This window comes from Panthera leo, chromosome D1, assembly GCF_018350215.1.
Source record: "Panthera leo isolate Ple1 chromosome D1, P.leo_Ple1_pat1.1, whole genome shotgun sequence".
NCBI classification, from domain to species: domain Eukaryota; kingdom Metazoa; phylum Chordata; class Mammalia; order Carnivora; family Felidae; genus Panthera; species Panthera leo.
In genome coordinates, this window is record NC_056688.1 from 61933859 (window position 1) to 61954839 (window position 20981).

Sequence of the window (20981 nt, forward strand, 5' to 3'; positions counted from 1 at the left end):
CCCATGGTCCCTCTTCACTAGATAAATCTATCTCATATATCTTACCTGATCTTATAATTTTTTTTTTCCCTACAGTGGACATCACACTGAATCCAATCAACCTAAATTTAAACCTTGTCCTTTCAGAAGATCAGAGACAAGTAATACCTATGCCAATTTGGCCTGTTAAATTTTATAATTATGGTATCTTGGGCTCCCAAAACTTCTCTTCAGGGAAACATTACTGGGAAATAGATGTGTCCAAGAAGACTGCTTGGATCCTAGGAGTATACTGTAGAACATGTTTCCGTAATATAAAATATGCTGTTAGACAAGATACAGATTATCAAAATGTCTTCTCCAGATACAAACCTCAATTTGGCTACTGGGTTATTGGGTTACAGAATAAATTTGAGTATAAAGCCTTTGAGGAGTCTTACACATCTGATCCCAAGGTCTTGACTCTTTCCATGGCTGTTCCTCCCTGTCATGTTGGGGTTTTCCTAGACTATGAAGCAGGCATTGTCTCATTTTTCAATGTCACAAACCATGGATCACTCATCTACAAATTTTCTAAATGTTGCTTTTCTCAGACTGCTTATCCATATTTTAATCCTTTGAACTGTCCAGGCCCCATCACCCTGTGCCCACCGAGCTCCTGAACCTTCTTAGTCTCTCATCCACTTCTGTGTGGCACCTCTTGTCCTGGGCTCATCTACACCTGAGCTTACCCGCTTCCATCCTTTCTCCTTTTATTTTAGAATGTCTTTGTGCATGCTTTTCTGCATGTATGTAAAATGAATGTGCACTTTTTACCTTTTTGTTTCTCATTTAATTCAACTACCTTTATAGTTTTGTTATTGTTGTATTTTAGTAGTTGTTCTGTGGTTTAAGCCTATGTCAGTACCTTGATATTTTTTTTTCACAGATTATTGAGGCTCTGTTCATTGTTTTCATATTGGATAATTTGTATTAATCTACTTTGAAGTTCACTTAGTCTTTCTTTTGTGATCCTGAATTTCTCTTAAGCCAGTCCTACATTATTTTTTGAGTGATTATGGCTTTTAGTTTTAGAATTTCAACTAACAAAACTATTTTTATTTGTCTTTTGACATTTCCTATTTGCTCATTAGTACAACCATATTTTCTTTCATAACCTTAACCTTAGATTTAAGGACTGCTGTTAAGTCCTTGTCTTTTTTTGTTGTAAATCCTTGTAAATATGATATCTGGATTATCTTGGAGTTGATCTCTATTGATTGCTTTTGCTCTTGAGTATGGACCATGTTTTCTATTTTCTTTGTATGTTAAACAATTTTAACATGTACCTAAAATTCCCCCAGGGGAATTGTGAATGGGATGTAAAGACTCTGGATTCTGTTAATTTTTCTGAAGAATATTTTTTTCTTCAGGTAGTTAACTTGGTTGAACTCAAGTCCTAAATTCTGCCCTGCATTTTGCAGCAGGTGAAATCTCTAGTCAGTTCTTGTAGCTCTATTTGGGCTACTTGGTATCTGTCTCAAACATGTGTAGTTCTGATTGTTGCTGAGTGTGTACGTACAGTTTGGGATTTCCTTCTCTGGATCTCTCTTTTACAGACATTCTTTTGCCATTTTTCAGCTGCAGGTACATCCTCAAATTATTCTTCTTGCTCTTCAAGTTAATAAGTCTGTATGTTGCTGAGTTTTAATGTCCTACTTACTACTAATTGAGGTTTGCTTTCAAATAAAAACCCACAAAACCAGGAAACTCCTCCAGTAGTATTCCCTTCTTCCCATGGTCGATTACACTGTAGATTCTAGTGTTTGTCACTCTCTAGTGCCTTCATCTTTTTTGTTTTGTTCTTACAATTGTTCAAGGTTCATAGTGTTGACGCATAGGTAACAGGTACTGTTTTATTAGAATAAATACCTCTGTTTGTGGAAACAGAACAAGTTTTGTTTGTCCTGGGTATCCTAAGCTATAAGTTCAATTGTTGAATTTTAGTATTTTTTTTCTTTTTTATACAAACTTCCAGATTTTGTTCAAAGTGGTTATACCATTTTGCATTCCCACATATTTCAGAAAGGGAATAATGGGATGGAGTAGGATGGTTAATGCAGACATAGTAGGAATAGATGTGTTTTTACGTATATCTGGTTAAAACTGGAGGGGACTGGAGAGCTCAGAGTCTCGCTGTGTGACGAGTGCAGCATAGTGGTATTGATTGCAGTGTTCACAAGAAATGAGCTTCCTCACCCAAGGACCTCTTCTCTACCCAGTACTTCTTCCTTTGCCAATCCTTGCACAGATCCAATATCCATGGTTTTACTCCTCTTCATCTGAATCTCTGAAATGACCCCACATCCATGGTCAGTATCTTGAGACATTCTTAGGAAACATTAGCTTTGCAGCTGAGAGAAATCAGTGGCGAGGTCAGGTCCTGTCAAGATACCTGAAAACTTGGGCAAGCGGAACATCTGAATTTACTATGCTTCTCCCACCAAACATATTTTCTCACCAGAGCGGAGTACGTGTCTATGTTCCACATTCCAGCTTATTATCTTCTGAGTTACCGGGAAAAAGAAATCTTTCTTAGGGCTCTGTATTTCCCCTCCAGTCATTACATCTCCTGCTTGCAGAGGAATCTAATGAAATATCTCCCCCTTTGGCCCATGGATTTTTAATACTTTTTGCATTTGAGAAAATCTTAGGGTAAATAAAGCAAAAGTTAACGTGGTTAAAGTATATCGGTGGAAACAGATAAAACACCAATCCACGTAAACCGTAGGAAGAAAAGAGGAGATGTGAAAAATTGATTAAAATTTGTCAAATGTGGAAACAAACCCAGAGCCCGTCAATGGATGAATGGATAAAAAAGATGTGAGATATATGCAATGGAATACTACTCAGCCATAAAAAAGAATGCAATCTTGACATTCAACAACACAGGTGGGCCTTGAGGGTGTAATGCTAAGTGAATTTAGACAGAGAAAGACAAATACCATATGTTTTCACTTATATGTGTAATCTAAAAAACCAAACAAGCAAATAAAACAAAATTCATAGATACAGAGATCAGATTGGTGGTTGCTAGAGATGGGGGTTTGGAGGTGGGCAAAATGGATGAAGGGGATCAAGAGGTAAAGACTTCCACTTATAAAATAACTCATGTAACATACAGCCTGATGACTATAGCAAATAATACTGTGTTGCAAATTTGAAAGTTGCTACAAAAGTAAATCTTAAACGTTCTCATCACAGGAAAGAAAACATTTTCTTGATTCCCTATGGTGATAGATAGGAACTTGATTTATTGTGGTGAACATTTCACAATGTGTACAAATGTTGAAACATTATGTTGTACACCTAAACTAATATAATGTATGTCAATTATACTTCAATAAAAAATGATCAAAGGGGAATCCAATATATGTTATTGATACCAGAAGAGTAACTGAATTCTATGATGTGGCAGCAACTGTGTTCAGAGCAAGAACAGTGTATAGAAGCATGATTTATCATCAAGATGTTCCATTCAATTAAAAATATTTTTAAAATTATATATCTGTGTATCTATCTATTTATCATTCTTTATATGAAATGACTTCTAATAGATCTGAGGCAATAAGCAACAAAATAGGGAAGGTCCCTGCCTAACCTCATGAAACTTGAAGTTGGGGGTGGCCACTGATATTGCCACTGATAATATCAGTAATACAGTAGGTTTCCTGTTGCATTTCTCTCTGTTGCTTTACACTTCTGCATATTCAATTAAATTTTTTTAATGTTTATTTTTTTTTTTGATAGAGAAACAGAGCACAAGCCGGGGAGGGGCAGAGAGAGAAAGACAGAGAGAGAGGGAGGCACAGAATCCAAAGCAGGCTCCAGGTTTTGAGCTGTCAGCATAGAGCCTGATGCGAGGCTCAAAGTCACAGACCATGAGATCATGGCCCGAGCTGAAGTCTGATGCTTAACCGACTGAGCCACGCGGGCTCCCCTAATTTTTTAATGTTTATTTTTGAGAGACAGAGAGAGAGAGAGCACAAGTGGGGCAGGGGCAGAGAGAGAGAGGGAGACACAGAATCCGAAGTGGGCTCCGGGCTCCAAGCTGTCAGCACAGAGCCCAATGCCTGGCTCAAACCCATGAACCTTGAAATCAGCGCTCACCTGACTGATCCACCCAGGCGCCCTGCATATTCATTTTCTAATTCAAGGTATAGTGGCTGAGTCCTCACCTCCAGAAGTAACCCTTGTTTCAGCAAGGACTGCCAGAGAGAAATTCAAACAAAGGAAGCCCTAGATAAAGAACTTATGGCATCTCTGTGGGCCATGGCCCAGGACTCTGGACCAGTTGTGCACTGAGTGGAACAGAAGAGAGAGAGAGGCCTGGTTTTGCTCAGGGATGCAAAAGATGCTATGAGGAAGACAGTAGGGTAAAGTCAGAAAGTTCTTTGAAGCTTAACAATTTAACGCCTGTCAGTATTAATCATGTAGGATTTCTGCAGTGCTCTCCACATAAATTCCTAGCACCCTGTCCCCGGGTCTGGGAACCTTAATGGTGTGACAGTCAGTCCCTCTACAGCTTCTTTGGTGTTTTCTAGTTCTGCAAGTTTTCCAAATTCAAACTCCGAGATCTCCAGCAGCTCACACACACAAAATTACTAACTTTGCTCATCCTTCTCCTTGGGTCATTGCTGCCACCCAGAAACTGAGCTCACCTGGGAGATCAGCCAGAGCACATAGGAAGGATTTCCATAAGGGGCATCTTGACGACTGTTAATAAAACAAAATGAGATGCTTGTTTGGTGTTAAATAATATGAAAGGACATCAGAAGAAGGGGCATGTTAACAATATCCTAAGACCCATGAGAAAAGCGAGAGTAGGAAAGCTTCTTTATTTTAACTACCTTTCCTCCTGTGAATGACAGCTACACTCTAGACTGACTCATTCAGACTGCAGATCCCATCAAAACTCCTTTTTTTTTTTTTTTTTTTTTTTTTTTACAGTGACTTCCTCTTATCTGACCAGGTCTTTTGGGATTAAAGTTGACTTTTTAAACATTATCAGGGGCACCTGATGGCTCAGTCAGCTAAGCGTCTGACTTCAGCTCAGGTCATGATCTCATCGTTCCTGGGTTCGAGCCTTCTGTCTGCCTCTGCCTCTGTGCTGACAGTTCAGAGCCTGGAGCCTGCTTCAGATTCTGTGTCTCCCTCTCTCTCTGCCCCTCCTCTGCTTGCACTCTCTCTCTCCTTTAAAAATAAATTAAAAAAAAATGTTAAACATTATCACCCTTACAACACCCTCCTTGTACAGTTGGCTCTCCTACATCACTGTTTGGCATGCATTCTTTGAAACTGCACAGCTCCCCTGTTTCGTTATCATTGTCATTATCACACTTCACCACCGATGCCACTTGACATAGAATTTCAGAATTGTTAGTCAGGGTTCTCCAGAGAAACAGAACCAATATGAAGGAGATTTATTATGAGGAATTGGCTCACATGATTATTTGGGGCTGAGAAGTTCCAGGATCTGGTGGCTGCGAAGTGGAGACCTAGGAAAGCTGGTGGTGTAAGTCAGTCCGAGACCAAAGCCTCAGATCTGGGGTGGGTAATGGTGTAAATTCCAGTCCAAGGACAGGAGAGGACCTGTATCCCAGCTCAAGCAGGCAGGCAGGCAGGAAATAAAAGGGATGAATCCCTTTTTCTTCTCAGGCCCCGCAACAAATTAAATGATGCCCAACAACACTGGTGAAGACAACCTGAGTCGACAGATTTGAATGATAATCTCATCTAGAAACAACCACTTCCCAGACAGACCCAGAAATGTTTAATCTGGGCACCTCGGGGCCAGTCAAGTTGACACATGACATTAACCTTCACGATTATTTTCCTGCTTCGTTTTTATTATGCTAGGATTTTAGAGATTATATGCTGAAAAGTATTAGATGCGTTGCCCAACGTGACACTTGAAACAGCTCCATCTTCCCAGCCTCCGTAGAAAAAGCGTCATTTTTGGCCGTCTTGAATCCACAATCTGAAGGTCAGCTTCGCTGTGCTACCACTCTGTGACAGCCCCTGACTGACCACCTGAGTGAGGTAATGCCAGATTTGCACAGTCCTGCCCTCTCACACGCCGATGAGGACACACACCGGTCAGATTCACAGACCCCAGCGGGGGGATGCGGAACTGTAGACAGCCTGCCCATGTGGCCGCCCCAGGCCAGCCTCAAGTGCGAGTCCTCCTTGTGGGAAAGGAGGAATTTTATTCCCTCCCCATGACAGCTCATTTGTAGCGGAAAAAGGAAACGCGGGTGTGTGTGAAGTTACACTGCTCGGGTAAGCCTCCTTCTCCAAAGGCCGCCTTAACCCTGATAAAGCACGGGAGCAGCAGGAGCGCAATCCCGGGCCCATCCGGCCGCGGCTCGGAAACCTGGTCATTTTCCTGGGGGGCGAGGGGGGGGCGGGGGTTCCTATGCGGAGGCCTCCCATTGGTCGGTGGCCTCTCCTCCTGTCCTGCCTTCCCCCAAGAATTCAACTTCCGTTTTCACTTTGCTCCTCCGGGTCTCAGCGGAGATTAGCGCCTGGTTTGGGGACAGGATCCTGACCACGTCTGCCTCTACTCTTCTTCGGGGAGGCACGACTTCTCCCCTGGTGTCGGAAGCTGTGTGCAGTAGTTTGCGGAGGGCAGAGGTGGGGAGAAGAACCGAATTTTGGGGTGAGTCTAACGTGGGGTCTCGCAGCTGCTGTGAAGGGCGGGGCAACGCCCAGTTTGCAGCCTTCCTGCTGAGAGTGCCCGGTAGGGGTGCAAGTAGGGGAGGGGGTGTGGGGGGCGGGGAGGGTGGGGAAGGCCGGCTGGAGGAGGCGCAGTCCTCAAAGAAGGGAGCTGTGAAGACTGGAATGGAAGGGCTTTGTTCTTTCTTGGAAGGAACCTTCATTTCTCCAGGCAGAGTCTACCCTGGAGATTCTCCTTCCCATTCTGCAAGTGTGAATTGCACCTTGCTGAGGACAAGCCAGAATCCTCCATTTTTCAGAGGTAGAAAGTTCCTGCTCTCCACAGCAAGAGCGAAGGCAGAAGGATCTTTGAATCCTAACGTTTGAATGCCTATCGCCTAACAATAAAGTATTTCTGCATGACTCTAGATAAATTCTCACTACCTTGGCCTGTCTGTGCCTAGGAGCTTGGTGGGGTGATAACCGGCAGTCCCTGCAGCCTTCATCTGTGAACTCGTCTAGAAGGTCCTTGAGAATGACCAACCTTACTCATCCTTCTCCCGGGCCTTATCTGCCTCGGAAACAGGTTGCCCGAGAGATCAGGAGTGAGGGGAGCATTCTCCAGACGTGGGGTCTTTTCTAACTTTTAATAAACAAAATGAGTTTGATTGTTGTTAACGATGTAAAAAGATGTGGGAAGAAGTATGTTAGAGAATCCTGAGAGCCAGGAGGGAAGGGAGTTTACAGCAGGGGAGCTTCTGTTTACTCCACCCCCTTCCATAGGAGGTACAGCTGCATCCCCCTTACAGCGGGATGGGGGACACCCGTCACGTCAGATCTCTTCTCCCACCTTGCCTGACTTTACTTCATCTGACCAAACGTCACTTTATCAAAGCTGATTTTGGAGGTTATTACCTCTGCTGCATATTCCTTGTGCCCCTCTCAGCCACTGGTCAGTGACTGGCACCCGACTTCTGAACTCAAATAGTACACCTCTTGTCATGCCAATGATCACAGGGTTTTAGAATCGATTTGTTTACTTTTCTGCTTCCTTTTTCATTTTGCTAGTTTTATAAGGAGTTCATATTAAATAGTATTAGATGACTACCTGGCAAATGAAACAGCACAATTTTCTTTTCCCATTCTACTTAAGCAAAGTGACTCTTTCCCATATATGTCCATAACTCGTGGCTTCATCATACTTAGAGAAACAGTTTGGTTTAGTCACAAAAGAATCAAATTTTGTGTGTATCTTTACTCTTTGGACTTTTACATAGTTAATTGTCTTTTTATGTCCTTTTGCTTGTCCTTAGCTCTCGCCTCTGGAACACGTCGAGTTTGCATTCTCACGAGCTCAGATGTATGGAGAAGACCCATGAGTAGGGTCCTGACACCTGTGGCAGCCAGCTGACCCGGGAGTTCTATCAGGCAGATACCACTCATGTTTCCGTATCTATCTCCCAGATTGCCACAGAGCCCTTGGGTCACGGCTTAAGTAGCAGTGAGCTCCTCCCCCATGTATGGCAACTCCAGCCCCTTTGCCCATTCCTCCTCCTGTGTCAGTGGTGACAGCAGCTGCTTTGTCATTAGCTCCTTATAGCCCTAGTGTGAAAATAAACCCCACAGCCCTACAGCAGGATGCATTCGCTGTTGCTCCCTCCCGTAGAAGGCTCTTGATGCTTCTCTGCACTGATTGTATCTTGAATGGGATGAGAAATAACTGGAGGCTCACTCCATGTTCATAACATAGCTTGGCTAGATATTATGTAATAGGGGTAGATTTTATTATGTAATAGGTACATATAATATAATATCTACCTCTGATAAGATACCTACCTCTCATCTTCCTGTTTGTCAGAGCCTCATCTGACCCATGGTCTCTCCAGCTGGGGGCTTACTTCATATGGTCTTTGAACTATTTTCGGTATCTTTACCATTAGCTGGATTATATTTGCAGGGCATGGCTGCCTTATTCTCATCAGGTTTCCTTTATGCATGATGAACGTGGCATGAGTGGACAGTTTTAGTAGATTTAAATTTATCTCCATGCTGCCTTCATAGCTTTCCCCTCCCTTGTGTGGAGCAAAGGGAAACCTTATCGGTTGTCTCATACTGGAGATCGTTCTTTACCATCAAACCTTGGCAGCCATCAGAACCTTAATCATTACTGAGATCTTCCCTTTCTCTGTTTTTTTGCCACATACCCCTGTTTGCCTGGAGCTCTTGACAGAACCCCTGAATCTAGACTGTGGCCACAGAGCCATCAGAGAATGAGTGTCATTGTGCTACCACTGTGTGACACCCACCAGCTGCAGTTGTGGTGACTGACCACTGGCAGTAGTTTCCACTTTGGGTCACCATTTCCATCCATGCAACCTGACAAGACGCAAACCTCCAGGTTCATTTAGCTTATCTGGGGGCCAGAGGACAGGAGGCACAGCATGCTGGCATGGCTGCTTTAGGTGAGCCATCAGTGATGGCCCTTACAGTGATACAGGAGGTATTTTATCCCTGGTATCTCAGCTTCTTAAGAAACCAGACTAGGTAGATGTGGGTGAACCTGCCATCCATAATCCTAGTGCTACAAAGGGCTGATTACCTGGTGAAATCCCATGAGTACAGCTTCCAGGGGCCTAAACAAGACCTATTTGGCCCTAAGAGTCACAATCCCCTTGTGAAAAGCGAGTCTTTGCTTACCAGCCGGCATTTAAGGTCTGTATAAAGTCTTCCTAGTCCCAATGCACTTTACACATCAAGCCATTTTTGCTGTTAATATTGTGGCCTTGCAAGAAAGCTGACCTTCCGCTTCATTGTAACCTGGTAGGTTTCCCAGAAAAACGAACAAGAAACTACCCGCCAGAAGAGTAAACCAGTGTTACCTTTACCAGAAGAAAGATCCCAAGCCTGATGTTAACCCCTTGTTCCCAACTCCCAACCCTATCCTTTTACCTCATCTTATCTCTCACTCTTACTTGCTGCCCTCCATTTCCTTCATCAACTTGTCCCTCGAGCTATCATCCTCCTTCTCCGAGTTGCTGTGTGGGCATCCCACCTGACCTTCCCAGTTCCACACTGAATCCACCTAATCTGTCACACAGCCTGAGTGCAGAGCTAAATATACTCCTACTCTTCTCTGATGAGAAAACCTTGATAATTTCTCCCTGCTCTTGGAAAAGATTCCCTAAACGTTGTGTAATTTGGGGAGTGTTCTATTTGATGGCCACTGAAGGCTCATGTGATGTCAAAGGCCCAGCAATTTTCTGCACCCCAGCCACACTGACCTTTTAAAACTCATACAAGGTGACATGTTTTCTCTGACCAGATCACTTCCTCTACCCAGTACATTGTGTCCCCTGTCTCATCCCATCTTTCCTTCATTTTCTTCAGCTTTCAATTCAACCCTTCTGTTTTCAAGTTGGAATTCTTGGATAACCCTTTATTTACCCCATTATTTGTTTTCCCAATAGTATGTGCATCTCTCTACTAGTGTTTTCCACATCTTGCACACGCTGTGTATGTGTGTGTGTGTGTATGTGTGTGTGGTCTATTATTTAATTTATGAATGCCAAGTCCATAGTGGTTTAAACCCTCTGTTTTTAAAAATTTTAATTCCAATATGGTTCACATATAGTGTTATATCAGTTTCAGGTGTACAATATAGTGATTCAGCGCTTCATACAACACATTATGCTCATCACAGCAAGTGCCCTCCTTAATCCTCCTTGCCTATTTAACCCATCCCCCACTCACATCCCCTCTGGTAACCATCAGTTTGTTCTCTATAGTTAAGAGTCTTTCTTGATTTTTCTCTCTCCCTCTCTCTCAGTCTTTCTCTCTCTCTCCCTCTCTCTCTGTCTCTCTCTCTCCCTCTCCCCCCCCCCCCCCCCTTGCTCGTTTAGGTTAAACACTCTGTTTAGACTTGTTTTGGTGTTTATGGGTATTAGTCAAGTTGCTGGCATTTAATTCATCATTAATGATAATTAATTGAATAAACTTGCCCAATATTTTGAGACTTCTTTGTCAAGACTAACATTTCATCTGTGTTTCTATTTTTTTTTTCAGGTATTTGACTTATATGATCCTATGAGTATATACCATCTCCCCTACTGTCCCCCTACATACACACCTTTAGGTTCCTGTTAATGGCCCTGGTTTATTTCCTGGCCATGCTGAAATCTCACTGGTTATAAACACTGGACTTCCCAGAACCTCTCAGCTGGTCTGGATCTCTTCATCCCCACACCTTCCATTGTTCTGGGTGTTAATTGGGTCCTTTTGTTTGCCTTTGATGAGCTCTTTGGGATAGGGGACAGACCTCTGTAGGAGGGCTTTGAATACGTTAAGTTGATCCCAACTCTGTATTGGAGATAAATGATCTTTGTAAGTCACTTACCACCTCTGTTCACACGTCTGATGAAGGGTTTGCTTTTGCCGTGTACACAAACATACTGTCATATATTATGTCATGATAAGAGAAATCACTGCAAACTTCTCGTAAGTGATGTCAATGGTTACACTGTAAGTTAGAGCAGGATTTTTTGATAAGAGAACTTGTTGAGAGTTTACTGAAGTGTAAGAGTGAGTCATACCGATGTCAGGGGCAGTATCCATGCTGAGTGAAAGACAGGTATAAAAACCCAAAGGCATATGTGGATGGGTGCTTTTTACAGTGGGGCTGTGTTTTGGAGATGGCAAAGAAAAAGCAAGAGAGATGGTAGGTCACACAAGGGTCTTGGTAGAGGAGGCCTCAGGTCATCTTTTTGCTTAGTAAAATAAAAGGAAAATAATAGTCGTCGCAGATAAAGATGGGATTTGTCATGTCACATGAACCAGGAGTAATGCACTTGAAACAGAAAAGTCCTGTTTACCAGGTCCCCACGCTCCTTTTTTGTTTCTCCACCTTTTCTTTCTTGTCCTTCGATATGATTTTGGCCTGTCCTCGATTTCTGCGCAATTAGTGTAATTTTATTCCTACCTTTCTTATTCTGCCCCCTTTTAACCTTCCCAATCATGCAGGGATCTGTGAGCAAGAAGAGCCACAGAAGTCAGGACAGGGAGCAGCTGCTATGGCTTCTGAACTCCTGAAATGCTTACAGGAGGAAGTGACCTGCCCCATCTGCCTGGACATCCTAACACAGCCCCTGAGCCTAGACTGTGGCCACAGCTTCTGCCAGGCCTGCATCACTGCAAAGACCAAGGAGTCCACGACTAACCAAGGAGGGGAAAGCAGATGCCCTGTGTGCCGAATCAGGTACTGTACTGGGGAGCTGCGGCCTAACTGGCATGTGGCCAACATAGTGGAGAGGCTCAGAGAGGTCAAGGTGAGCCCCGAGGAGGGGCAGAAGATAAATCTCTGTGAGCGCCATGAAGAGAAACTTCTGCTTTTCTGTAAGACGGATGGGAAGGTCATTTGCTGGCTTTGCGAACGGTCTCAGGAGCACCGCGGTCACCACACGGTCCTCGTGGAGGAGATTGCCCAGGACTACCAGGTAAGAGACCAGGATGGAGGAAATACAGGGCAGAAAACGATACTTGATGAGCACTTTGTATTCAACTTGCATTCCCTTGTCACCATAGACCCGAGAGCTGTGCCCAAGCCTGTGATTTTGTCTTTCTATTCTCACCTTCCAAGACCTGAAAGACAGTTTTTTTGTTTGTTTGTTTTTGTTTTTTGCCTAAAGAACATTTTTGGCCGTTCCATTCAATTACAACTTTCTGTAACCCTACCACACAGGTTTAACCAAAAGTAGATACTTTTGTATCTTGCGCTAGATGGGTGGAGATTTCGTGCCCAAGAGAGGCTCTCATCACTCCGTCGAACAGTCGAACAGTAGGGTAGATTGAGATGTAATTTCTTTCCTGGCTGCAGGATTCAGCTTGTTCTTCTGGTACAAAGAGAATCAGTCACTCTTTTGACAAGGGGATGGTGATGTCCATCACCTGAGTCTTAAAGAACACATTCACCACCACCTCCAGTTTTCTTCCAACTCATGGATTCTAATTGCTATTTTCACCGGTTCTGTAAACTCTTGTCTCTTCGGAGATCAGCCTGATTTTTCCCCTCATTTATACCCTATGCTAATGCTGAGGAATCTCATAGCTTGACTATGGTGTGATTCCTGTCTCATAGAAGAAGCTCCAGGAAGCTCTATGGAAGCTGAAGGAAGACCAGCAGGAAACTAGGATGTTGGAAGCTGGTATCGGAGAAGAGAGAACTTCCTGGAAGGTGGGAGATGTTTCCTGAGGGAGTTTGACAAAAATCTAGACAGGACCTTGGGCCTTACTAACAAAGAGCCTCCTTCCTTTTTGTTCCCTGATAGTTTCTATGTCCAAAAGTCATTTGATTGGTCCTCTTCTTTATCCTTTCCCTGATAAGGGTTGGGGCTGAGAAGTGAACCTATTATAAATGAACACAGATGTTTAGAAGGAGGTATTCACATAGAAGATGGCTAGTGAATTCTGTGCTACATTCCTGTTGTGATTTTGAGTCTTTTCTCTTTCTAGGGGAAGACATTTAGCAATGACTCATGGTTCTGTCCGCACCGTTGAGTTTTCAGCCAAGGGTGAAGGGGTGGGGGTCAAGAATAATATGAGGAGACTTGGTTGTCCTAGACAGCTGTGTGAAAGCTAAGCCACTCCCAGGGATCCCATTGGGGCTCAGGGTTAGCCTCAATAATGCAAACTTGAGGCCATTATTTTGGAATGTGATGGAGAAAAGATGATAGGAAAAGTCAGCTTTCCCAAGAATTGCTCCCTGGCTTCTATTTCATTTCCCTGTGAGAACTTTCCAAAGAAAGGAGTTCTCTTTCTGGTTCCTAGTCTCGGCCTGATAGCCCAGGTACCTCTCTCTCTTTCTCATTCCTGAAGAAACAAGTGCAAACTGAGAGACAAAGTATCCAGGCACAGTTTAAAAAACTGAAGGACATCCTGGAGTATGAGGAGCTGAGGGAGCTGCAGAATTTGGAAAACGAGGAGAAAGCTGTTCTTGGCAGCCTGGCTGAAGCTGAGGATGAACTGGCCCAGCACAGCCAGCTGTTGACCGACCTCATCTCGGATCTGGAACATCAGCTGCAGGGGTCAACAATGGACATGCTGCAGGTAAGACTCGGGAAGAAGCGCCAGCACCTGAGATTTGAGAAAAATGAAGACCAAGTTTCCTTCTCTCCTGTGTTGCTTTGCTCTTCCTGGTGGTGACTCTAAGGTTCCTTTGGCCCTGCAGAGTACCCCTTTCCTGCATCTCTGTCAGAGCTTATAGGAATAAATAGCAAGGAACAATTGCATATTTATTTATCAAGTGCAGTGCAGAAATCTGACTGTGGAGAGAATTTGCTTCGTATCCAGGGATAGTCTATGGGCCTCTGTTATCTGTGATCTAGTGCTAAGGACTTATCTGGTACCTCTTCCCGATTCAGCTTGGTCACAGACAAATGAACTTCACATCCTGAGACTTGTTCTTCCCTTATAGAATGAACTAAGATTTTTCTTCTCCCTCCTTTTCTAGTTTCTGAAAACAAACAAACAAAAAGTAAGTGGTGAAGGACTAGTATTATTTATTCTTAAAACATTCAATAGAATTCACCCAGTGAAGCCATCTCATTCTGGGCTTTTCTTTTGTAAAAGACTTAAAATAATATTTAAAAATATGTATTAGGTTTATTTACATTTTGTTGAAGTTCTTAAGTCAGTTTTTGTAATATATGTCTTTGTAGGGATCATTCCACTCTAAGTTGCCTGATATATAGACATAAAGGTGGTCGTAATAATCACTTATAATACCTCTAGCTTTTCCAACACTCACAGTAATGTCCCCTCTTTGATTCCTGATTTTGGTGGTGTGCTTTTTTCTTTTTCTTTCTTTCTTTCTTTTTTTTTTTTTTTTTGGTCAGTTTAGTTGTCTTTGGTCAATTTGTCTTTCTTGATTTTCTTCAAGAATCAACTATTATTTCATTGACTTTAGGGTTTTTTTTAACCTTTCTGTGTCATTTGTGTCTGCTTTTATCTTTATTGTTTCCTTTGTGTATGTATGTGTATGCACGCATGAATGTGAGTATGTGTGTGTTGGGTTTAGTTTGCCATCCTTTTTCTAGTTTCTTAAAGTAGAAACATTCATTACTTATTTGAGACCATCTTTTCTGATAATAGTATTTAATGATATAAATGCATTGCATTTATTTCGTTTAGCATAATACTCTCTAGTTCCATCCATGTTGTTGCAAATGACAAGATTTCATTTTTTTTATGGCTGAGTAATATCCCGTTACATATAGATATCACATCTTTATCCATTCATCAGTCAGTGGACACTTGTGCTGTTACAATAATTTGGCTATTGTAGATAATGCAGCTCTAATGCTACATTAGAGTGCATGTATCCCTTTGAATTTGTATTTTTGTATTCTTTGGGTAAATCCCTAGAAAGTGTGCGTTTAATTTAATAATACTTGATTTCTCACTTTTTCTTCTGCCGCAGATTTCAAATTTAATTTCTTTGCAGTCAGAAAACACATATTTTATTATTTCAGTATTTGAATGTATTGATACTTGTCTCATGGACTAAAATAGTGTATGTCCACAAACTTTTTCTATATGAATTTGAGAAGAACGTATATTCTGCGTTTGTTAGATATAATAGTCTATAGATGTCAGTTAGGTCAAGTTGGTTGATAGTATCATCCATGTCTTCTGTATCTTCAGATTTTCATACAAGTTATTCTGTCAGTTATTGAGAGTGAGCTATTGAAATCTACAACTACTAAATTGTCTATTTTTGTTTAATCCTTTCAGTTTTGCTTTGTGTATTTTGAAGCTCTGCTGTTAGGTACACATACGTTTATAATTGTTATATCCTTTCTTGACATACTGAACCTTTTATCATTCTGAAACTTCCCTTTCATTCTCTCATAATATTTATTGTCTTAAAGTCTATTTTGTCTAGTATTAATATAAATACTTGAGCTATCTTGTGATTACTGCTTGCATGGTATATATTTTTCTATCTTTTTACTGTATTTGTGTCTTTGGATCCAAAATATGGATCATGACCTGAGCCAAAGTTGGATGCTCAACCAACTGAGCCACCAAGCACCCGTATAATCATTGCCTTTTAATTGGGATGTTAAAACAATAACATTTAATACAATTTTTGGTGTTGTTGTATTTAAATTTATCATATTGCTATTTTCTTTCCATATGTTGCCTGTAGTTTTCATTGTTCTGGTTTCCCTTGACTAGCTTTGTTTGAGTTAAACAAATATTTTAAGTTTAATTTTAAATTTTCCTATTTCTGTGGGAGTTTTGTTTTGTTTTGTTTCAGTGTTAGTTTTTTTCCCCCATAGTGGTTATTCAAGTGATTACAGCATGCCTCTTACCCTATCATCATCTACCTCAGATTAATACTAATTTTAATACCAATTTTAATTATTGGATACATGATTTAAACAATTTTTTTAACGTTTATTTATTTTTGAGACATAGACAGAGCACGAACATGGGAGAGGCAGAGAGAGGGAGGCACAGAATCTGAAGCAGGCTCCAGGCTCTGAGCTGTCAGCACAGAGCCCAACACAGGGCTTGAACCCACAAACCACAAGATCATGACCTGAGCCAAAGTCAGACGCTTAACCGACTGAGCCACCCAGGCGCCCCTACAGTGATACTTTTAATATGGGCACCTGATCCAATGCAGGGCAGTGCCATGCAGCCATAAGAGGTTTTTTTTGTTTTAATTGGGAAGAGAAGTTCTTTTTTCTTCTGGAGTTTATATCAGGAGATTCATGTTTCCTTTATGAACTGAGAATAAAGTCAATTAAGAGGGAATAAGTAGAATTTGGAGAAAGACATAGGGTCCTGATGACAGGGTTTGAGCTTCAAAATTAAGCTTTCATTAAAGTTATAACTGCCCCCAGATCCTTTTCTCTACTTAATCTAGTTTTGATTTTTGTCATATACAACACAAAAGCCCTAATACAGAGAGCATTTATTTTTAATGGCCCTTGTAGACCCACCTGTTGGCCTAGTTTTTGGTGACATGAGAGACGTGAAGTCTGAGGTAGAGGACATCAAATATACTGGTAGATATTTGTTCAAACAAATGAAGCAATATCTGTGATGATAAAGAAAATCAGATGGCTAAAACCTTTAAGAAAGTGGACTAAACTGAACTCATACTATGTATGAGTTATGTATGTATGTATTATGAGTATGTATTATGTATGTATGTTAACCAAATGGAATGTTAAATAAAAACTTGGGGCGCCTCAGTGGCTCAGTTGGTTAAGTGTCCAGCTCTTGATTTTAGATCAGGTCATGATCTCAGTTTGTGAGATCGAGCCCCGTGTCAGGCTCTGCACTGACAGCATGGAGCCTCCTTGGGATTCTCTCTCTCCCTCTCTCTGCCTTTCTCCTGTACTCTCTCTCTCTCCCTCTCTCAAAAACATTTAAAAAATTAAAAATAATTAAATAAAAACTTTAAAAAATTAGACAAAGAATGTGGACTGAATTGCTTGGTGGAGACTGAAGTGCGTTGTAAATATTGTAATGTTTAGGACAGTGACTGAATGGATATTGGCAACCTTATGAACAATGGAGTGTAAGGGAGGAGACGGTTTGGTTGGTGAATGGTAAGTTACATATTAGACATCCTAACCTACTTGTTTCTGTGGCCTGTTCACTACTGAAATCATTAACCTGCGTTTAAGAGACAAAACTGAGTAAAAACATAGGGTTGGAAATTAAGTGGACATGGGTGTGTGTTGAACTTAAGGGAGTGGACAAGGTCACTTACAGATAGCGTGTAATGAGAAGAGAGACTTGAAAAATGCCTACCTTCATATATTGCTCATATCCTCAGCAAAGGCATGGAAACCTCTTGAGGGATATTATTTACTCATCTTTGATTCTCCAAAGACTATCCTGTTGTTTGGCAAATAATAGCAAATCCCCTTACGTTTCTATTGAATAAATGAAAGAGCCATGCATTATTCATATCATCTCATGCACTTGGGGAAAAAATTATGGAACTGTTGTTTTCCTCGTAAATATGTCTCCACTCCAGATACTAGAAGCTTCATGCTTTACTTCCACAAGGCTCAAAGCTGTTTCTACCTTTTAGGAAATCTGACAACCTCACATGAGTCTTCTGGAATGATTAGCCTGGGTCTTATCTTTACTTATTTGCTCTCACATTGGGACCATCTTTATTCCCACCGTAGGGTTGGTGGGGATGTGATGATGCTTTGTAAGTGGGGAGGACCTGTTACCTCTTGACTCATGTTTTCCCTTTTCTCCCTAGGATGTGAATCACCTCATGGAAAGGTATGTGTGGGGGATCAGAGATGGTGAAAGAGGTTTAAAGGCATTAGAGTTCTGTGGTGATCAGTTAGAATAAAACATTTCTCAGGGCCGGACAATTTGGATGTATAGTTTTATGTGAAATTTCTGTTCACAAATTGTGGTTTGAGTGTTCTGTAACTGTTGAGAATAGACCAGGCTCTGTGGTAGAGAATTTGGGTGGTGGGAAGTCACACAGTTTGGGTCAGTAGCAGTATCAAGGCTAAGGCGTGGCAGACCCTTGTGACATGATAGCTTTTATTCACCTTGCATGCTCATATCTAACTCAGGTTCTCATATTTCTTAGGCGCTTGGCTTATCCTGGGAATGTCATATCTTCTTTATCTGCCAAGCACCCAGAGTTGGAGACAGCTCCCTTATATTTAAATTTCTGCCCTTGGAATGGAAGAGACCTTCTATGCAGCTCTTAGATTTCCAAAAACAGACTCGAATCTCAAGAAATATTTTGGCCCTAGTATACACAAGTGATCCATCTTGATCTCATACATTGGAAGCCAGATTGGAAAGGTGGCATCCTTGTGTCTCAGTTTTGCACACCTATGTGACAACATCGAGTTTTTTCCTAACACAGGAAATTCAGGCCATCGTTAGTTTGGTGCTCAAGTTCCAAGTGTTTGCAAACTTTCCCAGAAAACCTGAAAGCTCAGATGTTATTCTGAGGGCTTTCCTGCTGGGAAGCAGAGTTTAAGTTTTTTTTAAAGGTACCAAAGTTTTGTTTTGTTATATCCATTATTTCATGTAATTTTACATGATTTCTAGGATTTAGAGAGGGAGAGGTTCATGATTTAATTTTGGAAACTGTGCCTCTGAGAGGTCAAGACCTTCCTAAGGTCACACAGAAGGCAACTGAGAGAGGGTACGTGTGAACACTTTTCCCTGACTCTAAGGTCACAAGTTTCCTGTTCTTTCTCAGGGTATTCAGGGTTCAAGCGCTTCAGTGGGGTGAAGATAAAAAGTTGTGTGGAGGGACAAAAAGTCAGAAGTGTGGGGTTCAATTTTTGTCATCCCTAGGAGCAGGGTCTTGAGTCTGAAGAAACCAAAAACTTTTCTCAAGGGACAAAGGAACACATTCCGAGCTCTTGATCTGAAAGAGATAATACAAGCCTTTAAAAAAGGTGAGGAGTGTTAGAGCAAGTGGGTGGCTGTGGGAGTCTTGTGATGGCAGGGGCTAAATGGGGAAAAGGGCACAATTTCTGGGTATGGAGAGAGAAGACAAAGGAGACTGGATGTCCTGTGCTGATGATATGGTCATATTTCATTGGGTGTCTGGTTCATACTCTCCTTCACCAGTTCACTATCTCACCATCATCCCCAGTCTTTCCCCTGATCTTCAGGGGAAAGAGATTTCAGGGCTGCCTCCCTTGCTTATGTTGATTATGGGGTTTTGTTTTGTTTTGTTTTTTGTTTTTTGAGAGCCGACACATGTTTAGCACTAGCAAGGTAAGGAGATATCAGTATCATCACGCCACCTTGTACTTACCATCTTTCAGAATTTTTCATTCCTAGTAGGTCTTATGTTCTGAGACCCATATTTTCCCCTGTAACACATAACGTACATATTGTGCTTCTTCAGTGTTATACTGCTCCCCGAAGACAGATTTTTCGTAGTTCCCACTCCAGTTATTCCCAAGATCAGATCCCTCTCACAGGGTCACAAATAAAGCTATGTCATATCCCTCACCCAACCCTGTACTTTTTTTGCAGCTCACGTGATTCCACACTGACCCCAAAATATGACGTATTTTGGCATTTCTACGGGACGAAGACCAATGAGAGATATGTGCTGTTGGAAATCATATAATGCGTGTAACAGCGATTATGGTGTCCCGGGCTCCCTGATTATCAGTTCGGGGAAACATTACTGGGAGTTTGATCTTGGGGGGTATATGATAGAACATGCCCAGAATCCAATATGAAATTTCATGTTAGACGTACTTAAAATTACCAATATGTTTACTCTGGGTATCAACCTAATATGGCTACTGCGTTAAAGGGTTACAGAATCAACTTGAATATAATGCTTTTGAGGAGTCCTCCTTCTCTGACCCCTTCATCTTAATCCTGGCCTTGCCTGTTCCTCCCCATTGTGTTGGAGTTTTCCTAGACTACAAGGCTGGCACCGTCTCCTTTTACAATGTCACAAACTATAGGTTTCTCATCTATAAATTCTCTTCATGTTCCTTTTCTCAGAAAGCTTTTCTGTATTTCAACCCTGGGAAATATACTGACCCCCATGACTCTGTGCTCGCCAAGCTCTTGAACCTTCTTACACCCCTACTTATTTCTTTGTAGTTGCGTTTGCCTTAGGTACACCTAATGCATTGAGTCTGTCTCACCGTGTGTCCCTTGCTGCCTCCCTTTTCTCTACGTGAACACCTTCATTCATTAGCAGGGTGTACAGTTTGCCTTGAAGAATGTTTTTCCCAGTGTGATGTTTGCATTAGGAAAGAATATCTGTTCATAATTTTCCATAGTCCCAACGGAAAAAAAAGGGCTGATGCCTCATAAAGAAAGATCATTATTGACGGAACAACTCTGCCAGATTGTTACAATCCCATTTCCTCTGTCATGACTAAAAAGATGAAGGAAATTTTTTCAACAATTTTGATGTATTATCAAAGACCTAAGTGTAGGAATTATTCACTAAAGACTGAACCCTTAGTGGTGTGTCAGTGTTCTCATGATGCCTCTTACTCATCAAAGAGTTCGGGAGAAAATGAGAAAATATCATAAATAGTAAGAACGGAAGTTTATGTTCAGCGTGTCTGAGTTCCTGTCCTCTCTCCACACATAGCAAATGCAACCTTGAATAACATACATTAATGTTGTGTTTATTTTCTTAAAATAAGCTTGGTGTGAAAACTGCACTGTACTTAGGATCATTGTGAGAAAATAAATGTCATTAAAAATAAAGCATCTAGGGGCACCTGGGTGGCTCAGTTGGTTAAGCGTCCGAC

The 20981-nt window shown here is 41.7% G+C and overlaps 1 protein-coding gene across 4 annotated transcripts in view; it reads left to right on the plus strand.

The window, feature by feature from the left end:
• Positions 1–20094, plus strand: part of LOC122201386 (tripartite motif-containing protein 34-like) — a 38020-nt gene extending 17926 nt beyond the window's left edge. Inside the window, exons 1-7 of one of the 4 annotated variants that reach the window (XM_042907246.1) lie at positions 5890–6679; positions 11692–12164; positions 12806–12901; positions 13543–13773; positions 17966–17988; positions 19036–19139; positions 19729–20094. In XM_042907246.1, coding sequence (XP_042763180.1) covers positions 11742–12164; positions 12806–12901; positions 13543–13773; positions 17966–17988; positions 19036–19139; positions 19729–19748 — 897 coding nt within the window. In that variant the 5' untranslated portion in view covers positions 5890–6679; positions 11692–11741 and the 3' untranslated portion in view covers positions 19749–20094. Of the gene's footprint in view, positions 1–75; positions 2994–5877; positions 6680–11691; positions 12165–12805; positions 12902–13542; positions 13774–17965; positions 17989–19035; positions 19140–19728 lie in introns of those variants that run through there. The other 3 variants (XM_042907243.1, XM_042907245.1, XM_042907244.1) reach the window with 3 other exon arrangements.
• The last annotated feature ends 887 nt before the right edge of the window (positions 20095–20981 follow it).